Source organism: Lepisma saccharinum, chromosome 8 (assembly GCF_977018435.1).
Source record: "Lepisma saccharinum chromosome 8, izLepSacc3.1, whole genome shotgun sequence".
NCBI lineage: Eukaryota > Metazoa > Arthropoda > Insecta > Zygentoma > Lepismatidae > Lepisma > Lepisma saccharinum.
In genome coordinates this window covers 49,459,714-49,485,880 of record NC_139236.1, presented here as the reverse complement: position 1 = coordinate 49,485,880, position 26,167 = coordinate 49,459,714, and the positions used below count along the sequence as shown (strand labels likewise).

The 26,167-nt window shown below is 38.7% G+C and overlaps 1 protein-coding gene across 3 annotated transcripts in view; it reads right to left on the bottom strand.

Moving 5' to 3' along the window:
- The window catches only part of LOC145990989 (band 7 protein AGAP004871-like), an 86,501-nt gene that overhangs the window by 46,413 nt on the left and 13,921 nt on the right, over window positions 1-26,167 (bottom strand). For 2 of the 3 annotated variants that reach the window (XM_083126622.1, XM_083126620.1), the window contains exon 3: window positions 12,540-12,587. The exons of the other annotated variant lie outside the window; for it this stretch is intronic. In XM_083126622.1, the coding sequence (XP_082982748.1) occupies window positions 12,540-12,587 (48 nt within the window). The remainder of the gene's footprint in view (window positions 1-12,539; window positions 12,588-26,167) is intronic. 3 annotated transcript variants of the gene reach the window in all.

Below are 26,167 nucleotides of genomic sequence, written 5' to 3'. Positions count from 1 at the left end.
TTTATAATTTATTAAATTAAACAATAATTTATGTAAGAATATACTTGTACTTACCGAATACAAAATAATAAAAGCACATGTGAATCTTTGCGTGTGTTTATGTTATATGACGACTGAGTAAAAAAATAATGTTGACTCTTCGAAAGATAAAGTACTCCACGTTACCAAAAAAAATATCTCCTCTTGTCGATAAGTTGTCATGTTGTAATCAAAGGGTCCCGGGTTCGACACCTACTGGATTCCGATTCTATTTTAAACTGTATGCCCAGTCCTCCGATTAATCTATCTGTGCATAGAGTAAACTTAAAAAGTCGGTTAATTATTGTTGCGATTAAGAATTAAAAAAAGAGGGGTGGGTGAAGTCAGATTCAAAAAATGCCACGTGATTATTTTGATTCAATAGCTTCGTCTAGTTTGCTGCATTTTTTAACTGCACTCACGCGTTTAGTTGGTTACACGGTGCAACCTATCTTGTTGATTTGGTGTCATGTAGTGTATTTGGTGTCTGCACCACGTCTTGGAGAGGTGTAATATGTGGTGTGGTGTATGACCACGTGGTGAGTGGTTAACTAATCAAATGAATGTTTAAAGCAGCAGACAGGTATTTGTTGAATCTTCTGAACTTGAACACTGCTATTCGTCTACTTGGTTGAACGTTATTTTCTTTCACCAGCCTGACACCGGGATACACCTGCACTGCAAAGAAGTGCAGCGTACTAGACGAGGATATTAAATTGCTCTGTTGTAAATGAGATGCATGATGTTCTCTCGTAAGTTGTTAATATGAATTGATGTTACTGTGAAGAAACTGAAGGCAGAATAATGCCAATGCTATCTGGACTCGCTTAGTTAATTCAAGATAGTCGCGACAAACGTAAACGGGCTGTGCAGGACTTGGAAAATTTTTTCGATTGATGAAAATTTGGTTCTATGATGATGACCTATACTAAATTTTTGGTATGGGAGGACGGAGGATACCGAGACTCGACCAACACACTAAACCCCAGATTTCTCTATGGCTACATGTTCGGAAGTTACGAGTGATTAAAAGTTTTGGGAGGGTGTGTGTAAACATCTCTTACCCTTGAACTCAGGACCACCAAACTTTGGCATATATTGGTCAACCATGATAACCTATGTTTATTTTGTTAGGAGCCAATGCTAGCGCATGTCTCTACGATGATCCTATCGAAAAGAAATTGACAATTGGCCCACCCTTGACCTCCAAATTTCGTACACGTACTCTACATCACCAAAATCGACAAGGGGGTCGACCCTATCTTCTGCACAACTCTGACGTGTACGTCCTGTTTCGCGAAGAGACGACAATCTTCCACAGCTGTTTGTATTATATTACATCAGATATTATATTGCATGAGTGAGTTGGCTGTGTGTATAAAAACTAGTTTCAGACATGGACGCGAATATAATGCCATGATAATTAGCTGCTGTCCAAAGTTATTGCATAACTTAAAATATTTATATATAAAAAATGATATTTATTGTACTGTGCTTTCTAGCGAAGGTATTATTGTAAACGATATTGTTTGTAAATGTGGAAAGTTAGAAGCTCAGTCCCCGGCCTATCAATGATAAAAAATTTCATCACGGACAACAACCAAAAAAAAGGGTGTGCACGTCACAAAAGCATTGTCATATGGACTGATGATTATTATTTTTTTTTTAAAAAAAACAGACCTAGTTACGATGGGTTATGATCTGTGCTGTCTTGCAATTGTTTTTGCTTATTTCAATGTCAGCGAGCGTGATATGAAACATGCATGCGAAGAAGGGAGGGAGATCATAACAAAATAATTCATACTTCGATTTTATTATTTTTGCTAGTCATGTTTTACCTCCTATCTAGAAGGATACTGGATGCTATTTTATTTGAAGATGGCTAAAAGCGAGGGAAGGAGAGAAATGTTACTTTTTTACTTTTTTGCCTGTGTGTGACGAAAATAGTTTTACATGCATACGGCTGTATCGTGATCTGCTTGAATCATCATTACGTCTGTGAGTTTTCAGTATTGCTGAATATATTTACATATCAACCAACGGTTATGAATTGCGTAGAAATTGGCTTTTGTTAAGGGTCCAGTGGCGAAGTTGGAAACAGAGAGCGGTCACATCAGACAGGTGCTCCTGGTATCTAAAGAAATGCCCCCTCTTACAGAAAAAAATGGAGTGTTAGAAAGGAAAGATGTTATACCCGAATGAACGGGGAGTCTCGAGCATCTTCCAATCCTCATCTTCGCGTTCAGCTAACGAGGAAAAAAAAGAAACTTTACATATGGGGGACTCAACAGCTGCTGTACGGTATTGTCCATGGATGTTAAAACTTTTGTTTTTTTCTGAATAGACGGACATATCAGTGTTGCAATCTCCAGATGAGACCGGAGCTTATTATTATTATTTTGGACAAGGGGGATCAGATCAATGTATGGACTAAAACTTTTCTTTACATCAAAATAAAACAGAGGATTTTTTTACTCCACCGCTTACTTATTATTGTAAAGAATGGGGTGCTGTGTTTTATTGTATAGTCTTCCAACAGCATACCTCGGGGGGGGCGTAAATTTCTGCTTCTTCATGTATGCAAAATGCACTTAACTTCTGTTGTGAAGCGAATGGAGAGTTTTGTTTTGCTGCTGTGATTAAATACTAAACCAAAATCTTATTACATAACTTTGAAGTATATTTGTTAATACGATCTATATTATATGTCCTCCTCCGTAGTCGAGCGGGTTAAGGCGTTCACTCGTCTTGAGATCGTTTGCTGCGGGACGGCGTAGGTTCGAATCCGGCTCTGGTCGGAATTTATTCGGCCTACGTATAGGGCCGGTGGCAACCCACCATCGTGAGGAAATTGGGAAGCTCCGAGTGAGTGAGCGTAACCTGGTCAAGAAGACCTACAATAACGGCTGGGGGTTCGTCGGGCTGATCACTCGTCACCCCAACACTGGTCTGAGACCTCCACGCTATAACAGGTGACGGCGGAACAGTGTGGGAGGGAGATCAGCAGTCGGTAGGTAAGCCAAGGCCTGCCATGGTGCTGTAGAGCTGTAGGGTTATGTTATCTATATTATATCATCGCTATAGGTGGTCCATGTTATGCGCAGGAGAATTTTTAAAAAATGTCTTGTTTCTCAAACCTGTGGCCTGTAGATTTGCTTTGTTGGCAACAGAAACAGAAAATGGCACTATGTTATTCTATACTGATACAGGTGTACTGTAATCATAACAATTTTCTAGTAACAAAACAACAACTATGTCGGAAAGAAATGGTGGGGGGCTTGTCTGTGTGGGGTCTTATTAACTACTTCACATCTGTACCCGCACAACTCATCGACTACAAAGCAACAATGTTAGGAAGTGTGTGCATGGTCCCAAAAATACAAATTTAAAATTACCAATGAGACATGAACTCTTTTTACTGGTGTGTATTTGAATATGCGAAAATAAAATATTTTGAATAACCACAAAAAGCTTGCAACGGTATAGAGAAGGGTCACAACTTCAAACTTTAGACGATTTTTTGTTAATCTGCAAAGGGGTCAGGGCGTACGGTAAATTGATTTTATTGAAAAGTATGCAGAAGCAGTGTTGGAAGTAGTTTGAAGACTGAAACGGCTATGGAAGGACACTTATTATAATGTTAATATTTCAGTATAATGTTTTCAGAATTGCTTTTCGATAATGTTCGGTACTTAATTTAATCAATTGTTAGACAAAACACACATTCGAATTCAAGGACGGAAAATATGAACAGCGAATGAATGCTTTAGAGTAGATGTGATATTTAAAGGAGGTGATTATTTTTTTACTTTCTCAATTCAAACAAAAATTCATGAATATTATTATTATTGAATGGTTGGTTAGGTGCTCGGTTTATCTTGTTCCTCCGAACGAAAGATGGAATGTATACAAGCCTGTGCCTCCTAAGTTTATCGCGGCTATGAGGATAAATCGCGAAATAAAACGAACTGGAAACTTTCAATATATATATATTTTTATAACATACTTCACTAAGGAGGTCAAATGACAAGTTGGATTGCTATTTTTTTTATAATTTGTTAAATTTTATTACGAACGAGGAAAGAATGCATGGCACTTAATGCTGTAATGTTATTGATTAGATCATCGTTTATCTTGTTTGCATCGATTAATCTTCTTATGTTTTTTTTTTGTTTTTTCGTCGCGTCCATCTCTTCTGTTATCACAATCGAGACTTCTAGATTATTATTTTTTCTCCCTGCAATTTTAGAAATGTAATTTTTCACGATCATCCAGCGAACGCCTGAGACATTTCAGCAAAATGTCGATTATTCAATGCGTGTTATTTTAAAGAATGAAGAGATCTGAACCAGTTAATGGATGGGGTGATGTAAACTACTCATCATTCATCCTCTTGATGAGACCACTCGTCATTGACATGACGAGTTATTACTTGGCATGCGAAAGGTGTAAATTACACAAAGGAATTAAACTACTGAAAAGACAATGGACACTCGTTGTGTTTTGTGAACCGTTGAACCTGTATCATGGCTGGGTGTAGGATAATTACCTGTCTAACTGAAGTCTCTTAGCTGAATGAAAATAGCGAAGTCCTCTGTAAGCTTCTCTCTTATCCTGACCAAAGCGTGCTTCCACTATCGACCTCCTGCCTTGCTGACCACCTTCCTCTACCAACTCAATTCCCAAAGTCCGGTCCCTTCCCAGCTTGTCTCACCTCTATATTCACTGGCCATCGAGCTCTTCCTCGATGCCGAATCGCCGAATCGTGTTTATTATAATTGCTACCATGCAAACCGCTGACACCATAACCAGAAGTGTTACCTGTTCCTGAAAGCTCAGGAAGTTTGCATGGCACAACACAATGCATTGTAAACATGCCTAAGAGGCTTGAGACAGCTGAGAAAAACAAGTGAATGCCCTGGTCAACATGAAGCGTTCAGAGAGACTTAATAAAATAAACATACAATCTTAGGGATTGATACGAATGGATGTTGTAAGGTTCCATGTTTTTTTTTTTTTCACTATCTCTTGTTTGGTCGATTTTGAATTTGGGAGTTATTTTTTTTATTTTGCTTTTCGCGACATGTTCGACTAATCGTGACAATACGTTTCAACCTTTCTGCATAAACGTTGAAACGTTTCAACGTTCGTTCGTTCGTTGAAACGTTTCAACGTTTATGCAGAAAGGTTGAAACGTATTGTCACGATTAGTCGAACATGTCGCGAAAAGCAAAATAAAAAAAATAACTCCCAAATTCAAAATCGACCAAACAAGAGATAGTGAAAAAAAAAAAAACATGGAACCTTACAACATCCATTCGTATCAATCCCTAAGATTGTATGTTTATTTTATTAAGTCTCTCTGAACGCTTCATGTTGACCAGGGCATTCACTTGTTTTTCTCAGCTGTCTCAAGCCTCTTAGGCATGTTTACAATGCATTGTGTTGTGCCATGCAAACTTCCTGAGCTTTCAGGAACAGGTAACACTTCTGGTTATGGTGTCAGCGGTTTGCATGGTAGCAATTATAATAAACACGATTCGGCGATTCGGCATCGAGGAAGAGCTCGATGGCCAGTGAATATAGAGGTGAGACAAGCTGGGAAGGGACCGGACTTTGGGAATTGAGTTGGTAGAGGAAGGTGGTCAGCAAGGCAGGAGGTCGATAGTGGAAGCACGCTTTGGTCAGGATAAGAGAGAAGCTTACAGAGGACTTCGCTATTTTCATTCAGCTAAGAGACTTCAGTTAGACAGGTAATTATCCTACACCCAGCCATGATACAGGTTCAACGGTTCACAAAACACAACGAGTGTCCATTGTCTTTTCAGTAGTTTAATTCCTTTGTGTAATTTACACCTTTCGCATGCCAAGTAATAACTCGTCATGTCAATGACGAGTGGTCTCATCAAGAGGATGAATGATGAGTAGTTTACATCACCCCATCCATTAACTGGTTCAGATCTCTTCATTCTTTAAAATAACACGCATTGAATAATCGACATTTTGCTGAAATGTCTCAGGCGTTCGCTGGATGATCGTGAAAAATTACATTTCTAAAATTGCAGGGAGAAAAAATAATAATCTAGAAGTCTCGATTGTGATAACAGAAGAGATGGACGCGACGAAAAAACAAAAAAAAAACATAAGAAGATTAATCGATGCAAACAAGATAAACGATGATCTAATCAATAACATTACAGCATTAAGTGCCATGCATTCTTTCCTCGTTCGTAATAAAATTTAACAAATTATAAAAAAAATAGCAATCCAACTTGTCATTTGACCTCCTTAGTGAAGTATGTTATAAAAATATATATATATTGAAAGTTTCCAGTTCGTTTTATTTCGCGATTTATCCTCATAGCCGCGATAAACTTAGGAGGCACAGGCTTGTATACATTCCATCTTTCGTTCGGAGGAACAAGATAAACCGAGCACCTAACCAACCATTCAATAATAATAATATTCATGAATTTTTGTTTGAATTGAGAAAGTAAAAAAATAATCACCTCCTTTAAATATCACATCTACTCTAAAGCATTCATTCGCTGTTCATATTTTCCGTCCTTGAATTCGAATGTGTGTTTTGTCTAACAATTGATTAAATTAAGTACCGAACATTATCGAAAAGCAATTCTGAAAACATTATACTGAAATATTAACATTATAATAAGTGTCCTTCCATAGCCGTTTCAGTCTTCAAACTACTTCCAACACTGCTTCTGCATACTTTTCAATAAAATCAATTTACCGTACGCCCTGACCCCTTTGCAGATTAACAAAAAATCGTCTAAAGTTTGAAGTTGTGACCCTTCTCTATACCGTTGCAAGCTTTTTGTGGTTATTCAAAATATTTTATTTTCGCATATTCAAATACACACCAGTAAAAAGAGTTCATGTCTCATTGGTAATTTTAAATTTGTATTTTTGGGACCATGCACACACTTCCTAACATTGTTGCTTTGTAGTCGATGAGTTGTGCGGGTACAGATGTGAAGTAGTTAATAAGACCCCACACAGACAAGCCCCCCACCATTTCTTTCCGACATAGTTGTTGTTTTGTTACTAGAAAATTGTTATGATTACAGTACACCTGTATCAGTATAGAATAACATAGTGCCATTTTCTGTTTCTGTTGCCAACAAAGCAAATCTACAGGCCACAGGTTTGAGAAACAAGACATTTTTTAAAAATTCTCCTGCGCATAACATGGACCACCTATAGCGATGATATAATATAGATAACATAACCCTACAGCTCTACAGCACCATGGCAGGCCTTGGCTTACCTACCGACTGCTGATCTCCCTCCCACACTGTTCCGCCGTCACCTGTTATAGCGTGGAGGTCTCAGACCAGTGTTGGGGTGACGAGTGATCAGCCCGACGAACCCCCAGCCGTTATTGTAGGTCTTCTTGACCAGGTTACGCTCACTCACTCGGAGCTTCCCAATTTCCTCACGATGGTGGGTTGCCACCGGCCCTATACGTAGGCCGAATAAATTCCGACCAGAGCCGGATTCGAACCTACGCCGTCCCGCAGCAAACGATCTCAAGACGAGTGAACGCCTTAACCCGCTCGACTACGGAGGAGGACATATAATATAGATCGTATTAACAAATATACTTCAAAGTTATGTAATAAGATTTTGGTTTAGTATTTAATCACAGCAGCAAAACAAAACTCTCCATTCGCTTCACAACAGAAGTTAAGTGCATTTTGCATACATGAAGAAGCAGAAATTTACGCCCCCCCCGAGGTATGCTGTTGGAAGACTATACAATAAAACACAGCACCCCATTCTTTACAATAATAAGTAAGCGGTGGAGTAAAAAAATCCTCTGTTTTATTTTGATGTAAAGAAAAGTTTTAGTCCATACATTGATCTGATCCCCCTTGTCCAAAATAATAATAATAAGCTCCGGTCTCATCTGGAGATTGCAACACTGATATGTCCGTCTATTCAGAAAAAAACAAAAGTTTTAACATCCATGGACAATACCGTACAGCAGCTGTTGAGTCCCCCATATGTAAAGTTTCTTTTTTTTCCTCGTTAGCTGAACGCGAAGATGAGGATTGGAAGATGCTCGAGACTCCCCGTTCATTCGGGTATAACATCTTTCCTTTCTAACACTCCATTTTTTTCTGTAAGAGGGGGCATTTCTTTAGATACCAGGAGCACCTGTCTGATGTGACCGCTCTCTGTTTCCAACTTCGCCACTGGACCCTTAACAAAAGCCAATTTCTACGCAATTCATAACCGTTGGTTGATATGTAAATATATTCAGCAATACTGAAAACTCACAGACGTAATGATGATTCAAGCAGATCACGATACAGCCGTATGCATGTAAAACTATTTTCGTCACACACAGGCAAAAAAGTAAAAAAGTAACATTTCTCTCCTTCCCTCGCTTTTAGCCATCTTCAAATAAAATAGCATCCAGTATCCTTCTAGATAGGAGGTAAAACATGACTAGCAAAAATAATAAAATCGAAGTATGAATTATTTTGTTATGATCTCCCTCCCTTCTTCGCATGCATGTTTCATATCACGCTCGCTGACATTGAAATAAGCAAAAACAATTGCAAGACAGCACAGATCATAACCCATCGTAACTAGGTCTGTTTTTTTTAAAAAAAAAATAATAATCATCAGTCCATATGACAATGCTTTTGTGACGTGCACACCCTTTTTTTTGGTTGTTGTCCGTGATGAAATTTTTTATCATTGATAGGCCGGGGACTGAGCTTCTAACTTTCCACATTTACAAACAATATCGTTTACAATAATACCTTCGCTAGAAAGCACAGTACAATAAATATCATTTTTTATATATAAATATTTTAAGTTATGCAATAACTTTGGACAGCAGCTAATTATCATGGCATTATATTCGCGTCCATGTCTGAAACTAGTTTTTATACACACAGCCAACTCACTCATGCAATATAATATCTGATGTAATATAATACAAACAGCTGTGGAAGATTGTCGTCTCTTCGCGAAACAGGACGTACACGTCAGAGTTGTGCAGAAGATAGGGTCGACCCCCTTGTCGATTTTGGTGATGTAGAGTACGTGTACGAAATTTGGAGGTCAAGGGTGGGCCAATTGTCAATTTCTTTTCGATAGGATCATCGTAGAGACATGCGCTAGCATTGGCTCCTAACAAAATAAACATAGGTTATCATGGTTGACCAATATATGCCAAAGTTTGGTGGTCCTGAGTTCAAGGGTAAGAGATGTTTACACACACCCTCCCAAAACTTTTAATCACTCGTAACTTCCGAACATGTAGCCATAGAGAAATCTGGGGTTTAGTGTGTTGGTCGAGTCTCGGTATCCTCCGTCCTCCCATACCAAAAATTTAGTATAGGTCATCATCATAGAACCAAATTTTCATCAATCGAAAAAATTTTCCAAGTCCTGCACAGCCCGTTTACGTTTGTCGCGACTATCTTGAATTAACTAAGCGAGTCCAGATAGCATTGGCATTATTCTGCCTTCAGTTTCTTCACAGTAACATCAATTCATATTAACAACTTACGAGAGAACATCATGCATCTCATTTACAACAGAGCAATTTAATATCCTCGTCTAGTACGCTGCACTTCTTTGCAGTGCAGGTGTATCCCGGTGTCAGGCTGGTGAAAGAAAATAACGTTCAACCAAGTAGACGAATAGCAGTGTTCAAGTTCAGAAGATTCAACAAATACCTGTCTGCTGCTTTAAACATTCATTTGATTAGTTAACCACTCACCACGTGGTCATACACCACACCACATATTACACCTCTCCAAGACGTGGTGCAGACACCAAATACACTACATGACACCAAATCAACAAGATAGGTTGCACCGTGTAACCAACTAAACGCGTGAGTGCAGTTAAAAAATGCAGCAAACTAGACGAAGCTATTGAATCAAAATAATCACGTGGCATTTTTTGAATCTGACTTCACCCACCCCTCTTTTTTTAATTCTTAATCGCAACAATAATTAACCGACTTTTTAAGTTTACTCTATGCACAGATAGATTAATCGGAGGACTGGGCATACAGTTTAAAATAGAATCGGAATCCAGTAGGTGTCGAACCCGGGACCCTTTGATTACAACATGACAACTTATCGACAAGAGGAGATATTTTTTTTGGTAACGTGGAGTACTTTATCTTTCGAAGAGTCAACATTATTTTTTTACTCAGTCGTCATATAACATAAACACACGCAAAGATTCACATGTGCTTTTATTATTTTGTATTCGGTAAGTACAAGTATATTCTTACATAAATTATTGTTTAATTTAATAAATTATAAAACTCGGAGCCTGCTATACTAACACTCCTTCTGTATTTCATTAAACTATTGAAAGCGAATGTTGCGTGCATGCGGAAATAACACAGAAAAAATAGCGGATGGAAGCAATTTAAAATCACTGGGGCAAGGTCAGTATTACGAGAGCGTAAAAAAACATGTGCTTCCATTCAACTTCGAAAAATAAGAATGAATGTGTGCATACAGAACACATATGCTTTCTTTTCACAGTTGTAAAATCATATAAATTGTACATGAGGTAAGTTACGGGAAGGCTCTCTCAATTAGGTACAAGTATTGTACAATTAGGTACAAATTGTTGTACAATTATTTTCCCCAGTTGTCCAGTTGGAGTTGGGGGGGGGGGGCATAACACTGGTACTATTTGTAATCACAGTGCTTACTTATGTATTTTGTTTAATATTTTATTTTAAATTCACTGTCAGAAACTAGTGTTACCTACTCTGTTGGTTGTCACTGTCAAGCTTCTAGTATTCGTACAGCGTAAAAAGCTATAACCTCTTCCCCTCAAAAATATATACATTGTATACGCCAAGATGCTCAATAGCCTAGCAACACATTATGAAAAAACATGCCAAGAGGACCCAGTTGGTTTATAAGTCAGTGCCGCCAATTCCTATTTGTAGGTTAGCTTAGCCAGTGAAAAATCATATTGTTACGATATAGTAGAATTTTTGTAGAGTGGGTAGGCAACACCGACGAGCATCAAATGATGATTTCAAGCCTCAAATAATAATTTCGAGCCTCAAAAAAAAGGAACATCCAATAAAATTGCCAGATGTAAACAGAGGGCAATAGGTACCCCTCATAAAAGGCTACAGTAAAAACCCACAGTGTCGCCAACACTAGGCCCCCAACAGTGTTGCCAGACATAAAAAATACATGGACCCCCTCAGGCCCTTTGATGAAAATTTACAGTGAAAAACCCAGTAGGTTAACAACACTGTCAATCTACGGTAGTGTTGCCAGATGCAAACAGAAAGCAATAAACCCCCCTCATAAAAGGCTACAGTAAACCCACAGTGTTGTCAACTCTGCCCTCAAAATGTACATCATAAAAAGCTACAACAAGCGTCATAATCTTGGTGATTTTTTCGGGTAAGGAGTTGGCAACACATGCCTTACAAGAGAAATCCATTAAGGCGATCGAGCTCCAAATGATGGTTCGAGCTCCAAATGAAGGCCCAGTACCGGGCCACTAGGTCTACTTCTGTTATTAAATTTTATACATTTTAATCAACACAATTTCAAAGTTAGGGGTGAAATTTTATTTATTAAGTTTACCTTTTGCGACCTCTCACACGAAAATATCCATTTTGGAATTCTGAAAATTGCCGGAACAATTTATTTCTTAAATTTCAGTATCCGACCCGAATTTTTTTTTCCCTTTTGTTAGTTCCATACATTAACTGAAATTTATTTGTTGACTTTCAAAATAATAATGGATTTGTGATTTTTCTAATTTGAAATGAACGATGCCAAATTTCCAGAGAGGGGGGGGGGGCGACCTACTGATTCTACAGTAAATTAATGGTAACTGCAGTTTAAGACGGACAGCAGCACTTTTGGATACGTCACTAGCTAAGATCATGGTGTCCAGCATAGACCTAAGATAACATTGCAGTAGTGGGTGGAATTAATAAATTAAAATAAAATATTTCCAGGAAGCTCAAGAGAAGTAAATAAACAAAACTTGTGTTGCTGGTAATTATCTCACCCAGAGTTCAAAAGAAATTAGGAAGTTTTCAAAAGTAGGTTTACGTTAAGCTTTGATATGACTGACATTTTTTTTAAAGGCAATTTAAAATTTCCTTCAGGACATTTCTAATTGATTTTATGTTTGAAAAATCAAGGCGAACTACGTGTAGTATCTGTGCAAGGAGAGGCAGACTCCGAAACCGGTCGAAAATCAGTTGCATTTGTAAATCTGTTATTTAGCGTCGGTTTTCTGCAACTTTTGGTTGATCGCGATGATGAGGAATATTAGTGATTTGATGAAATCGATGAAGGGACACCGAAAGAACACCCAGTCAAGGCTCGAACACGTGGAACAACGGTTGCGATATCAAAAGTCGACTGCCGAGCTGGCATAGAATCAGTTGTTTGTTGTAAACACACCTGAGGATAAAAACACACACACACCACGTCATTATTACACTGAGAAATAGTTATAAGCGTACTTACTTGTGCATATATAGCCGGTTATAGCAGGCAATGTTTGATTTTCATGGCCTGCAACGGTAATAAGTGTGTTCTGTTAAGATTTAAGTGACAAAACAACCGTTACGACTGACGGAAACGCCAATAACGACAGCACATTTATCATTGTTAACATTCAATTACGCACTCTGACATGTACAGACAGACCTTAATACGCATGGTAGAGTCAGATGATTTCCACAAAGTGTCTGGCTGACTAGCGAGCCTACCAACTGTGAAGAGCGCTGAAGGAAGTCACGGGATAGGTGCTGTGTGTTGAGTTTACGTCAGCAAATACGCGTAGTGGTTGGGCGCTCAGAACAGTTGTCACTCGCTCTCGAGCTACTTGAGAGAAAATGAAAGAAAGCAAGGGTCAGAGACGTTATGAAAACGATCGCACTCTACCAGCTTTAGATTTACAATTTAGGTGCAGACTATACAACCTTAAAAACAAACAAGTTATTTCTCGATTAGTTTTTGTGTACCTTTCATAAATGTTTTATGATCAGCATACTTCTCCTAGAAGAAAAGGAAACTGTTAACATGCAATGAGTAAATTTGGCAACATTTATAAAAACCTACAGTGTACAAAGTTGACTGGAGAAATTACGGTATAAGACCGTCAATGTCCTCTGCCATCCAACTACCGTAAAAAATGATCACGGCCGATTTTAAAGTATTAACGGCCATTTCATAATCAATCTAATTAATGTATGTTAATGGCTCAGTTTTTAAAAATATAATGATGCACCAACTGCAATTTATTATAGTTATCTAGGCTTATCTCTATACATGATAAAATCTTCAAATTTAAATTAAAAAAGGTTGTAAATTAACAAGACAAACTTATATTTTAACGGTTCATATTGTAAATTTTACGTCAATAGTGTACGGCAGAAAGCGGTATATCGCCTCCCATTACAGTGTTGATCTATTTTGCTTGAGTGAAAATTATCTTTGCACAGTATTTGAGAAAACGTAACAAGGATATTCTTAAGAAGCCTATATACTAAGCGTTTTACAGTATACAGTACATTGTTGATGTCAATCAGTAAGGGGATTAAACGTTTCAGCATCAAAGTGAGGAAAGCTTGAAACATGTCGCTCGTCTCGACCACATGATTTCAACCCGCAACCTCTCCGAACCGTTGAGATGACGGTAGTTCTCGCAAGCTTGGAGTCATCTTGAGAAGTTTGGCCGCTAACTCGAGTGTCATCGCCCGAAGTCGTTCAGGAAGATGCAAGCGAGAATGATGAAAAACAAATATACGAGGTTTCAGCAACCATTAATTCGCACCTCATTCAATATGCAATGCTCATTTCCGTGCTTGTACGTCACATTCGTTGGATAACAAGCATCTTCCTGCGATGATAACACGATTCACATGCAAGTCAGTATTTGCTTGAATGTACTGAGTTTTAAGTTCAGATTTTGCCGTATGATACCTATTTTGTTCCCGTGAAGAGGTTCGTAGTTCTTCAGTAGAGAATTGTGTTTCAGCTGCTAGTGTCTACAAAGGCATATATACACTTGCAACATAACCCCTCTTTTTTTAATATAATTATATAAGCAACACTTATGTTGCAAGTGTGAAAAACGTGATATAGTTGTTGAGATTCTGCCACAGCCTTATGTACAGTCCACAGGACGGTGATGTAATTTTAGGCTTGTCACTATTCGTGATATTAGAAATCCATGCCTATTGTATGCTTTTTGTTTATAATGCTTATTATAGTGCCCTTTAGTGCCTCATCCCCCCCCCCATTTCGGCAGTTTTTAGTGCCTGTTAATCCTGGCTCTAGGTCATTTAACCTACACACTGAAATATGACATAGGTTTAAGTGTGATGATGGATAGATTCATTGACTAAAACTATCCGAGCGGGTTAAGGCGTTCACTCGTCTTGAGATCGTTCGCTGCGGGACGGCGTAGGTTCGAATCCGGCTCTGGTCGGAATTTATTCGGCCTACGTATAGGGCCGGTGGCAACCCACCATCGTGAGGAAATTGGGGAGCTCCGAGTGAGTGAGCGTAATCCGGTCACGGAGACCTACTATAACGGCTGGGGATACGTCGGGCCGACCCCCCGACTATTCCAATACCGGTTGAAGATCTCCACGCTTAGAGGTGACGAATGAAAGCGTGGGAGGGAGGCCGGCAGTCGGTAGGTACGCCTAGGCCCTTCATGGGCTGTTGCGCGACGGATTATTATTATTATGTGTGCGTCAGCACTTTTGATACACTCGTCACATTGTACCGGGCCATGCTTCTTGCCAAAACCAAAATGAACATGTGCCTCTCCGAGGACTAAAATTTGTATACCCAGGTTACAAATTGAGGCTGTAAAGGAGGACTCAGTACATGTAAAGACGAAACAGGACAACACACAACCCCACAAAAATATAAAGGCTGTGGGTCCAGACGTTAGAGATCCTTGGTCTGAACAAAGGCAGTTTACAGGGGTGTATTACGTGGAAGAGATATTGACATCTGGGTGTATTCCTCTTACACCCATCTGATACGGGAAATGAAATTACTATTTAACGGATCATGATTTTTCAAATAGTAAAGAAACAACAGTTTCGATAGTGGGCGTATTGTGTTCTGGTGATTGTTGGGAGTATGACCGTAAAAAAAAGGGGAAGGGGTGTGGCTCCTTAACCAAACAATGGTCAGAGAGCCTGCCGCAGAATTAAACAAAAAAAAGCACGACACACTAACACGCTACCGTTGCAGATAGCATAAAAGTTATTGCGCACACACACTAGTAACAGCCAGAATTCTATATGTTGGTGGGTGTTTATTTTTTCAGGGTGGACAAACTGCCCCTCCTCTATAGCTACGACCCAGACGGACACACAAACAACTCCAAATCAACACAACAAGCGAACATTACATTTTACTGTGTTAACACGAAACCCTGAAAGAGTGCATGCAAACGTTAGAGATTCAAGTACAGAATCAATAAGACCAAAAAAAAAAAGTCACATACGCTCACGCATACACACACAAAAAGGCCTTACGCGATATTCGGGAACAGCGCGTCATCTTGAAAACCTCAGACATCTAGCTTTTCGGGCAAACGGAAACCAAAAGCTAAGCACGAATCGGATAGGAATAGAACTACGGAACCAAAGTTTACATATTCCTATTTGCGTCAGCGAACGCCAGGCCATAGGGGGTGTGGGGAAGGGAAGATTTACTCAATCACGTTTTTTTTTCTCGCTCGATCCAGATGTTTTCGCGGTTGATCACTATAAACAGGATCCGTAGAAGGAAAGCTTCTAGTATAAGCGAAACCGTATATTTGCCATGTATTGAAGCGGGCGACTGCCATTCTTGTCAGCACATCAGTTTTAGCTTAGGTGGTATGTTTATAATAAAAATGATTTTTATAATCCAGGGTCGTTACCGGTAATAAGTTCCGCAATGCTTGCAGTGGCGGAGGTTAAGATGCACCTTGTGGTCCCTCAGAGTTGAAACAAAACAATTTTGCTCTCAAATGCTAATTACAATGTAGAAAAGATTACCGTATACATGTTCAGTATTAACTTCTGACCTTTTGGGGGAAAAAAATTGCAGCTACAAAATGATAAGATGAAGTATGGCAAGGAAGCAGGAAAGGGTCTTTGTATTATTATGTTTCTAGATGATAAAGATAATTTCCTTCTTGCATATTTCTGTTCTCTGTTAATTTCTTCTAATAATACGGCATATTTTATGCCTTAGTTATTAGAAAGGGCTAGAAATTAGCGTTTGCAAAGTATATTTCACTATCGTAACCAATTAACTCTCTAAGCTGCTCGTCAAGTCAACCTTGCAGCAGGTTTTCGCATATGTAGTTCCAAACGTGCGCGCAAGAACATAGTTCCACTGAGACGGGTTCTATTCCGACACAACTGCATACTTGCAAGAAAACAGTTATTTAATTTGTAATATACAGACAAAATAGTACATCCATAGCAGGTATGGACTTAATTGGTTGCAATCACTGTGCAGACGAACTTAGGACCGTAGATTCGCCAACTGCAATGTGTAGTGCGTTGAAGAGACACTGAAACTTTAGAGCGAGTCGAGCGAGACTGAATGCGTTGCAGAACGCGTGCAATCGGTGATACCAGTGTTGCACATCCCACTCTTTTAACCCTATGTTTATTGTAGAGCGGCGAGAATGGCTGAATCTACTGTTCAGCGCGCGGTTTTACCCTAATGTTATTTTGGACTTCGTCCGAAGGGAAATTTTCTTCAAAGACAAGCAAGTTGTTTTGAATGCATAATCCTCCTTGCGGCAACAAGATCAAAGTAAAACAGGGCGTGAGGTGATTTGCCGTCAATGTGCGCACGAATTGTATCACGGGTGTTGAATGATTTGCTGTTTGAGTTTAGCAAGAGGAAACGATTGTTTGTTTTTTGACGACAAAAGAATCTCCGCGGTATTAAAAGATATCGCAGTGAGAAGAAACATGTTTATTATTTGGACGAGACGTCCTTCAACTCGGTGGGTGGGGGAAGGGGGAATAAAACATGGAAGGATACCAGCATGCAAAACCACGCCAGGGCTGAAGAAACCAACGATGAGGGGAAGGGGGAGGCTTATTGTTTCACCCACTGGCGGCAATGAAAGCTTTGTTGAAGGTGCATATTTACTGTTCCGCGCAAAGAAAGGGAAGGGTGATTATCCGCAAGAAATGGACAGACCAAGATTTGAATCCTGGTTTAGTGAAGTGATTCATAAATTGAAACCAGAGTACTAGCGACAGACAATGCACCTGATTGTATATATCACCAATAACAAATCATGTTTTTTTGGTGGTATAACTTGAATTGCGTGTGTCTTACAGGAACGGATGTATTGCGGACGAAGCAACCACGTTTTTCATAAATGTATTTCTTTCTAAACCAAAAAAAAAAAAAAATTGTCATTAAATTCAAGAGGGCCTATCGTTGTTTACTTTTATCTTTGTTCATTTTTATTTTTGCGTGCTCGAAATATACACACACGCTCTCATGTTTCGAAGATATTTCGCATTTATATTAAGTAATGACACATTTATTAAATAATCTATGCGCAGAAAGTACTTTTAAAATTTTATGTTTCAGGAGACAAAGAGAAGCAAAAATACATTCCACTTGACATGCATGCGGGTTTTGATGTGTTGTGCGGTTGGCAATACTGTGGATTTTCTCAGTGTCTGCGATGTAAGCAGCTCGGCGGTTGAGGAAAGACTGGCACGGAAGATTCTGAGCTCAGTTCTCGCGCGGATTGATACATAAAACCTGCTGCAAGGTTGACTTGACGAGCAGCTTAGTGCTTTGCTTTCCTATGGCTTCCGCCGCGTAACTTGGTGCCTGACTTTGAGTGGGGGATACAAGGTTGTATCAAAAAGTAAGGTGAATTTGTCTGTAATACCCCGAGTTTTTTGTGTAGCTAATTAAATTTTTTGTATGTGTCAGGTACCAAGGTGTTGCAAGTCTGACGGCAATTACAGTCTTCTACGTCAACCCGTCTGGAACCTAGAGCAATTCAAAGATGGCGCAACGACTTGAACATTACTCCAAGGAGGAGGTGCGCAGCGTTATTCGTTTTTTATGGGTCAAGGAAAAGAAACCATCTGATCATTTGCAAGTGGTAGCAGTAGTGCGACAGATGATGACAGAAGTGGCAGACCAGCAACGTCCATCACCGACAGCAATGTGTGAGACGTGGATGCGATGATTCGTGAAGACAGAAGAGTCAGGTTGCATGACATTGCTGATGCATTGAACATATCATATGGTTCAGTGAGGAGTATCGTCCATGACCAACTTGGCTTCAGGAAAGTGTGTGCGCGCTGGGTGCCCAAAAATCTGAGGGAGGACCAAAAACACCACCGAATAGGCATTTCCCTGACCCCCCTCACACGATATGCCCACGAAGGCAGTGGTTCCTATGTCGAATTTTAGTGTGATACCATGTGTCAAAAATACTACAGTTTCATATTTTTTTTCTATGCACGTTTTTCAATAAATCGAAAATTCACCTTACTTTTTGATACACCCTAGTAATTTTGCATAAAGCTGGCAATTTTGTCCCCGTCATGTTAAGCCTATGATCTCCGTTCCAAGAAGCACGATGGGGTTGCCTAGTGCTGTACTATTTTGCAATTGAAGTAAGAATGGGCAAAATAGAGGATCTAACTGTATGTGTTCGCAGTGCTAGGTAACAGTCAATAAATGTAATAACGCAAACATGAATGAATTTGCAATAATTATCATAACATAGTAGGTCATTTACAGTAAAAATTTGCATTTCTCTCACCTTCAAAAATATTTTTTTTCAATTATTAAGGCTCGTGCCTTCCCGTTCCTACGCTTTCGACGCTAGAGTGGACGAGTTGTATCTTTGCGGGTGAACCTTGACTACGACTGGCTGCGCAGTAGCAAAGGGAGGAGCTACCGGCTGTCTTAGCCAATGGGTGTCATTCTCCTTTAACTTTGTAAGAGCTGTCGACCACTCAACAGCGAGTAGGTAGCATCTACGGACTTGTATCTGCGCGAATTAGTCAAGGTCACCCGCAGAGATACAGCTCGTCAACTCTAGTGTTGTCATGAAACCAGTCCAGAAGTACACCCACGTCAGTGTAAAGAAATGATTGTAGTTAAGTGAAACACAAATAGGGAACACTGACACAGGGTGGCTACTCTAGGAGCATGATAAAATCCAAGTATAATTCCCGTTTTTCAAGGCGAACTTTCCAAAAATTCAAGCAGATGTTTTCTCTATTTCAACCTTATGTATTACCTGCCACCTCTCAACTCTCAACATCCACACACAAATATCTTAATAATATAAAGGGTCTATGTGATAACAAAAAACATCCAACAATTCTGATTCAATCAAACGGTATACGTGATATACGTAATTAAAATATTTAATTTAAGGAGCTGTTTCTATTTACAATCAGAGGCGCAATGACGATTTTTTGTCTGGGGGGAAGTACCAGAATAAACGTACTAATAATAATAATGTTAATATTATTATTATTATTATTATTGACTTGCTTTTTTTACTTCGCTTCTTGTGCCACTTTTGGCTAATTTGCGCAGATGGGGATGAGTGATATGATGAAATTGATAAATGGACACTCCACAAACCTCCATGTCCAAGCCGGGATTCGAACCCGGGACCAACATTGATGTTGTTACCGGTATTATTATTATTAATAGTAGTATCAAGACATTATTATCCTCGTAAATTACGCAAAAAAGGGGGAGAAGTTGGTGCTAAAGCATTTGTGTTCGAACAAACAATTTGAATTAATTTTTCAACACGTTCAATTTCACATTAATAATTGAAAACAAGCATACACACACACTATTTTTGGGACAGAAAATGCTTGATAAATGCATTCCAAATATAATTCTTCTTTACATTAACATGTATAACTTTCATGCACGATATGTGTTTCACATATGGAGCGACGAGGACACTAAATTGTGTACGTATTCAAAGTTTATTTAATACATATTATATACAACATATATTATTTAAATACATTACACAACCAATTCATCCATCCCACAATAAACCAACAGCAGAAATTACATAAGTTGTCTCTCAAATGTGCACGCTCACTTTCCTCACTTTCATGCATTAAAAACAAAATCAATTAAGACAAGTCTTATTACATTTTTGGATCCAAATTTTTGCAGGCTGAAATCAATATTGATTTAATAGGGCGCAAATAATTTTACGGGACGCCAATGCATTCACTTGTACAACTTTTGTGCTTCCCCGATGGTGTAGTGGTAACATTGTCGCCTTGTGATCAAGGGGTCCCAGGTTCGATACCCGGTGGAGGGGTGGAGGCATGTGGCACAGTGGTTCGGATCCCACTTTAAACTGTAGGTCAGATCCCGATCAGCCTTTCTGTGCATAAAGTGGACTTAAATCACAAATCAATCAATCAATTTTACAACTTTTCTCATTTAGATTGTTCGGCGCCCAGGACCGACTCCCGCCGCCCCCTAGCTATGGTTATGAACTTGATAAGACTAAGAAAATTTTACGAAAGTATTTTTATTTAGGGTAAAAGAAGGGATGTTCGCCATGCTGGGAATTTCGCCGTACTTGTGGTTTTTGTAATCGTAGATAAAAACTATAGGTTGGAAACACTAACTGATGTCTATAAAAAATGAAGTAACATGTGCCTTGTTTCCATTGACATCTGCATTGTGGTGAGCGAACTAGCAAGCAAGCAGTACAGTTTGGAATGCGCAGTTGCGTCTACACAGAAGACAAACAAAGGTGCAGAATTTCAATACTACGTTGAAAATTGTCATTTCGTGGCAGGAAAGAATTATTTTTCTTATTTTTAATTATTGATATCGTAACCTCAAACCGTAAGGATGTCGTGAAAAGATTTGCTTTGGAAAGCGTGCATGTACAAGTAAACATAAGTTGATTTCTTTCGACTATGCATTTTCTGGTAAATTCGCCAGAGTAACAGAAAACGTTCTGATTCACAGCCAATAACCAATCCAAGTTCTGCTTCTTCTGGAGAACAGTGCCCATTGACTACTTTCCAAATTAGTTTGTATTGTCATTTGTAGATCTTTTACACTTTGTTGTCTGCGTTATTGGCAACAACTTTGTATTTCATACACTTAAACTGACGATAAAATGATAAGTAAGTTAAGATAAATAAGTACGGCGAATTTCCCAGCATGTGGCGGGAATTTCGCCACTTTTTCTCATTTTAGTATTTTTATCATTACGTCATAAGTATAATTAACACAGTGTTTATGTTATATTCCTCATAATCCATAATGACTACTTTTTGTATCGTATAAATTTTGTCCTCCCCCAATTCGTTTAGAAGGAAAAAAATTAAAAGCATTTTGGTGGCGAACTTTCCCTCCTTTACCCTACATAAAATGTGAAGTTGTGGGCGGTAATTACCCCCTGCGGGTTCACTTGCCCCCCTAGAAGTAATTTCCGTCCAAGGTTGGAGAGGCAACGCCCCTGCCCCCCGTGGTTGCGCCACTGTTTGCAATTTCACATAATCAGACTCAAAATATCGTACATCTACAAACACAAGTCACAGATGTTATGAGATGCACTAATCTACAAACAATTGTTAATTGTAAAACTCAAATTTATCTAATCAACCTCACGATATCTTGCAATAATTTTTCATGTCAGATTGTTCTCGAAAGGACAGTAACAAAGTAAACGGATTGAGAGAATTGTTTTATTTTTCATACAGCCTTTGTTGCCTTCCTAGATAAAAATGAAAGCTCAACTTTGAAAAACTTGCCTCAGGGCATTTATAAATACATGTATAATTTGAATACGATATGGATTAAGAAAAGTTGTAACTTTTCACGCATAATTCCCGGAATTCAAGGAATTCCCGATGAGTAGCCACCCTGTGACAGTGGCGCCAACTTAAATGAGCCTGAGAGGCTCGAGCCCACCCAAGAATTTGCCTGTTATATTTTATTTTAGAAATAAAGTATCGCGATTAACAGAAGTTTTCTTCATTATAGACTGAAAACATTCTCAGAAGCTAAATTACTAACTGTTTTCAAAATGTTACATAATTTTTATATGATACCTTTCAGTGTCTTATATTATTTACACCATCCATGGTCACATTGCTATTAGGAAAGTAAGGGCGGATAAATAAGGTCTCATAAACAGGATGAGGATTCAGTGGCCACTCGTGGCTTTTTCGGAGCGTAGGAAGAAGTTACGGTAAACCGAGGAAGGTTTGAAAAATGGGTTCAATTACATTCACACGCCATTGCATTTAGAATGTTAGCTGCAGGCCCATGCTCAAGGTGTTGCAAGGGGCCCTTGCTCCTCACTTTGAACTACGAAATATTTAAACGTGAACCTATAAAAATCGACGAAAATAACATTGACGATATTTCAGATTTTGCAAGAATTTATATTTTCTTCCTCCTCCCTGTCGTGTAGATTGACGATAATAAAAAGTGTTGCTTAAACTTCGAAATTATGCTAAAAGATTCTAAATTGTGGTAGGATTTATTATTATTTTCTTTTTCGGATAATTATAATTCTGCATCTACTTTTCTAGAGTTTTGAACTTGCATTACTTATTTTTAACAGTTATGTAATAGTGTAAATCCCCCCCCCCAAATTGTTTAAAATGGTGCAACAAACGACATGGGTTCAACATCGAACATAAAACCGTTTGAGAAAATTGTTTACCCCCAACTTTCTACCATAAAATCTCCTGACGAACTAAATCGGGCAGGATGAAGAAAAGACAGAGGATGGATCCTGGCATGGTTGTAAAAAAGCTTTCCGCTGGATCGGCATACTCCCTTTCGTTTGAAACATGTCCGCTGGTGAAGTAGAAATAAGATTTGGACATAATTTTATTTTTATTTCCTCAAAACATATTCCTTTGAATTCGATTTCCCTCTCCCAGGGATTGGCGTTTGCAGATTATGCTAGAAACGGTGCTAAGTGCCAACTAAGATCAAATTGTGCTTGGTTTAGTAACATTTTGTTGGGGCTGACACCGCTGATTGAGGAAAGTCTTGCTGGTTCCTCGATCTTCGTAATCTTTCCCCACTACCTCGCACTGCCCTTCCACCCCCCACCCATGTGTTTGTAGGATGACCGCCGAGGTTCCTCAGCGAGCGGCAAAAAAAGCCCATGTTCATCGTCTTTGGACTGCTACTGGAGCGACCGAGAGCAGTCAACTCTTGACAGTAGCAAACCTTGGCAATTGTACGTACATTGCGCTCATAATTTTATAACACGCATTAAATTCCTAAAAAGTAGAGAACTGGAAATAAGTAAAAATGAACTGTAGGAAGTTCCTCACTTCCAACATAGAGGAATCGCCCGTGAGGTTTGATAGGCACTAAAAACCTCTCAAAATAAGCAGGCAAATAAGCACAAATTACAAAATAGGCACTAACCATGATGAACATTTTTTTCATCATTTCCACGGATTAGACACCGAAAATGCAGTTATCTTCGAAAGAATGAAACACTATAAAATATGAATACCACTCAGAAATGGCACCAGGCGGCTTTTAAACGCCGGACATTATCTGGCCAAGGAAAAAAAAAAGTATTTTAGGGTAAATCTTTAGCCTGTTATTGCATAAAATTTAAAACAAATCTCCGGAATCAGCCCACAAATTTCCTACAAACATGCCAGAAATGTGTGGATGCAAGAGGACAACATTTCCAACATCCCCTGTAACAGTTAACGTGTTCATTTTGAATTAATTGTAACTTTAATTCTGAGAACTTGCTAGCGGCTTCGATAGCGGAGATATCATACGCGATACGCCGGGAGTTGCCGTCTGGCCGGCCGCCAAGCGGGCCGCCGTCCGGCGTACAAGGGACAGAAAAAACGAACGGTATAGACTATTCTATGGCATAATTCCAATGCAGCCGTACTCAAAGCACATGCCCATTGAAGCCTTCTACAAGTAAAAACCTTAGTTGGCCTCAATTAAATCCAAAACACGCCACTGAATCTATTATTTGAAGTGACAATTTAATGGCAGGAGGAACAGTTAGTGCCCAGCCAGACGCAAGGACCTAAACTGCTCCTCCCCCCGACAAGCTGAGGAAAGAGAGGTCTATGCACTGGATGGTCGTAGGAGGGGAAGAAAACTTGGCATTACGCTTATGGGAGCATTATTTTACTTGTTCTCTTGGGAATATCAATCTTCGGATGGCACAGAAAAAACACATGAACGGAAAGGGGACACGTTAAAGATTTGATTGGCAGTTGAAGTTGTCGTGCTTTCTTTCTATATGAGGAATACATGGGATTCTGAAAATTCTTATTCATCATATCTTTAAAACATAGTATCTAGCTTAAGAATTAACTTTAAAAAATGCTCCCACTTGCAACATGGAGAGAAATTCATACTCTCTCGCTCTCACCGGGGATTTTCTTTAATTAGCAGTGCTCATTCCGAGGATATGCGAAACTGCCACTCATCGCCTTAACTGGAAAAATAATATAATCTGGACCAGACCGTTTCATCACAAAGCGAAAAATTCGACGGCCCTCATATTTCAAATCACACCATCAGAAGTTCAGAGAGGTGAAACAAGTCTGTCATATTTATGGTAAGTTAAGCAGACGCCTAAACTCTTGCCAGTTATCAATTTTAGATCTAACAATGAGACATCTGATACCCTATCTTCGAATTCCCTCCCCATCGTCGGCTGATAAACCATGCTTATCAGTATTTCGCAAATTTATAGCTTCTGCTCCTGTAAATTGTGAACTGTTCTTCAATAAACTCTTCATTATGCACTCTGTAACTAGCAATACATTCTCTGATTCACGCTCTATGAATTTGCTGATTCAATTCGAGATAACAAATGTCATTGACAAATTATGATTAGATCTAAGAATTTAGCGCAAATACATATTTCGATACTTTAAAGAGTTTTACACGTTCACCATTCTTACAAAATTGACAGATTTGGAGGTTTTTAGTGCCCTAAAATAGTGGTTACCTCCTGTTTTTGCCTTTTTAGTTATAATTTATTATAATTGTTCTCAATGTAGCCAGAACTGGTAGAAAAATCTGCAGTGCTATAAGTTACCAGGATTTTAGATTGCCACAAATGTGGACAACATTTATCTTTTATGTGCTAAATATATGAAAAATATGTATTAGGCAACATTTTCAAGTTATTGTATATTTGCTATTTTACATTGAATTTCTACCACTTTTAGCTAATTTCGACAATCAAGATGAGTGATGATTACAAAAAATTGTTGAAGAGACACTCACAAAGAACACCCAATTTATCTTACACATGATGACATATAGCTGGCTGAATACTATGTTATCGTATGTGGATTTTGAATACACTACAGGATTTGTGCAAACATTTTATTAATATTGATAACTGACACCCCATACAGCCAGATATGTTGCTTCTGAACGTGTTGCATTAACCTATAAGAAACACAATAATGTTGTGAACTCATCTTCAACGAACACTGGAGATACGTCAAAACAGTATTCAGTTGTAACTGTTCATGAACAATCACTCATTTCATCAATGCTCTGCTCCTGTATATTTTGCTTATCCACTATGCATAAATGTTGAATTTCCAAATGAGCATCTCGTATTGAAACTTTCACTTCTAGACCTAAAAAAACACATGAGTAGAATCTTTGTTTTGAACATACACAGTTTCAGGAACCTCATTTAAAATTTTGCTATACCAATCACCAAATAATATATTCATTTCAGCTCTACCAATTAATACATTTGTGTTGATACTTGATATTATCTCCAAGAACAAAAGGCAAGGCAGCATGTGCATCTTGTCACAATAGTAAAGTTGTAAGTTTCAATAGTAAAGTTTGGCCCTATAAATGCAACCTTTCACCTGAAACTCATGTTATGAATTTAATAACAAACTCAGTGTGAAGTTGTCTACAAGATTCATTCACAATTATTTGGAAATGAAATTTGCAATGCTACCAGAACCCACAATTGCTTTGGATGACTTGTCTTGTATTGAAAAACTAATGTACAAAAGTAGCGGCTTCTGCCTGTTCGCACATTCGCATGTGCACACCCAAATAAATCTGTAATGCAA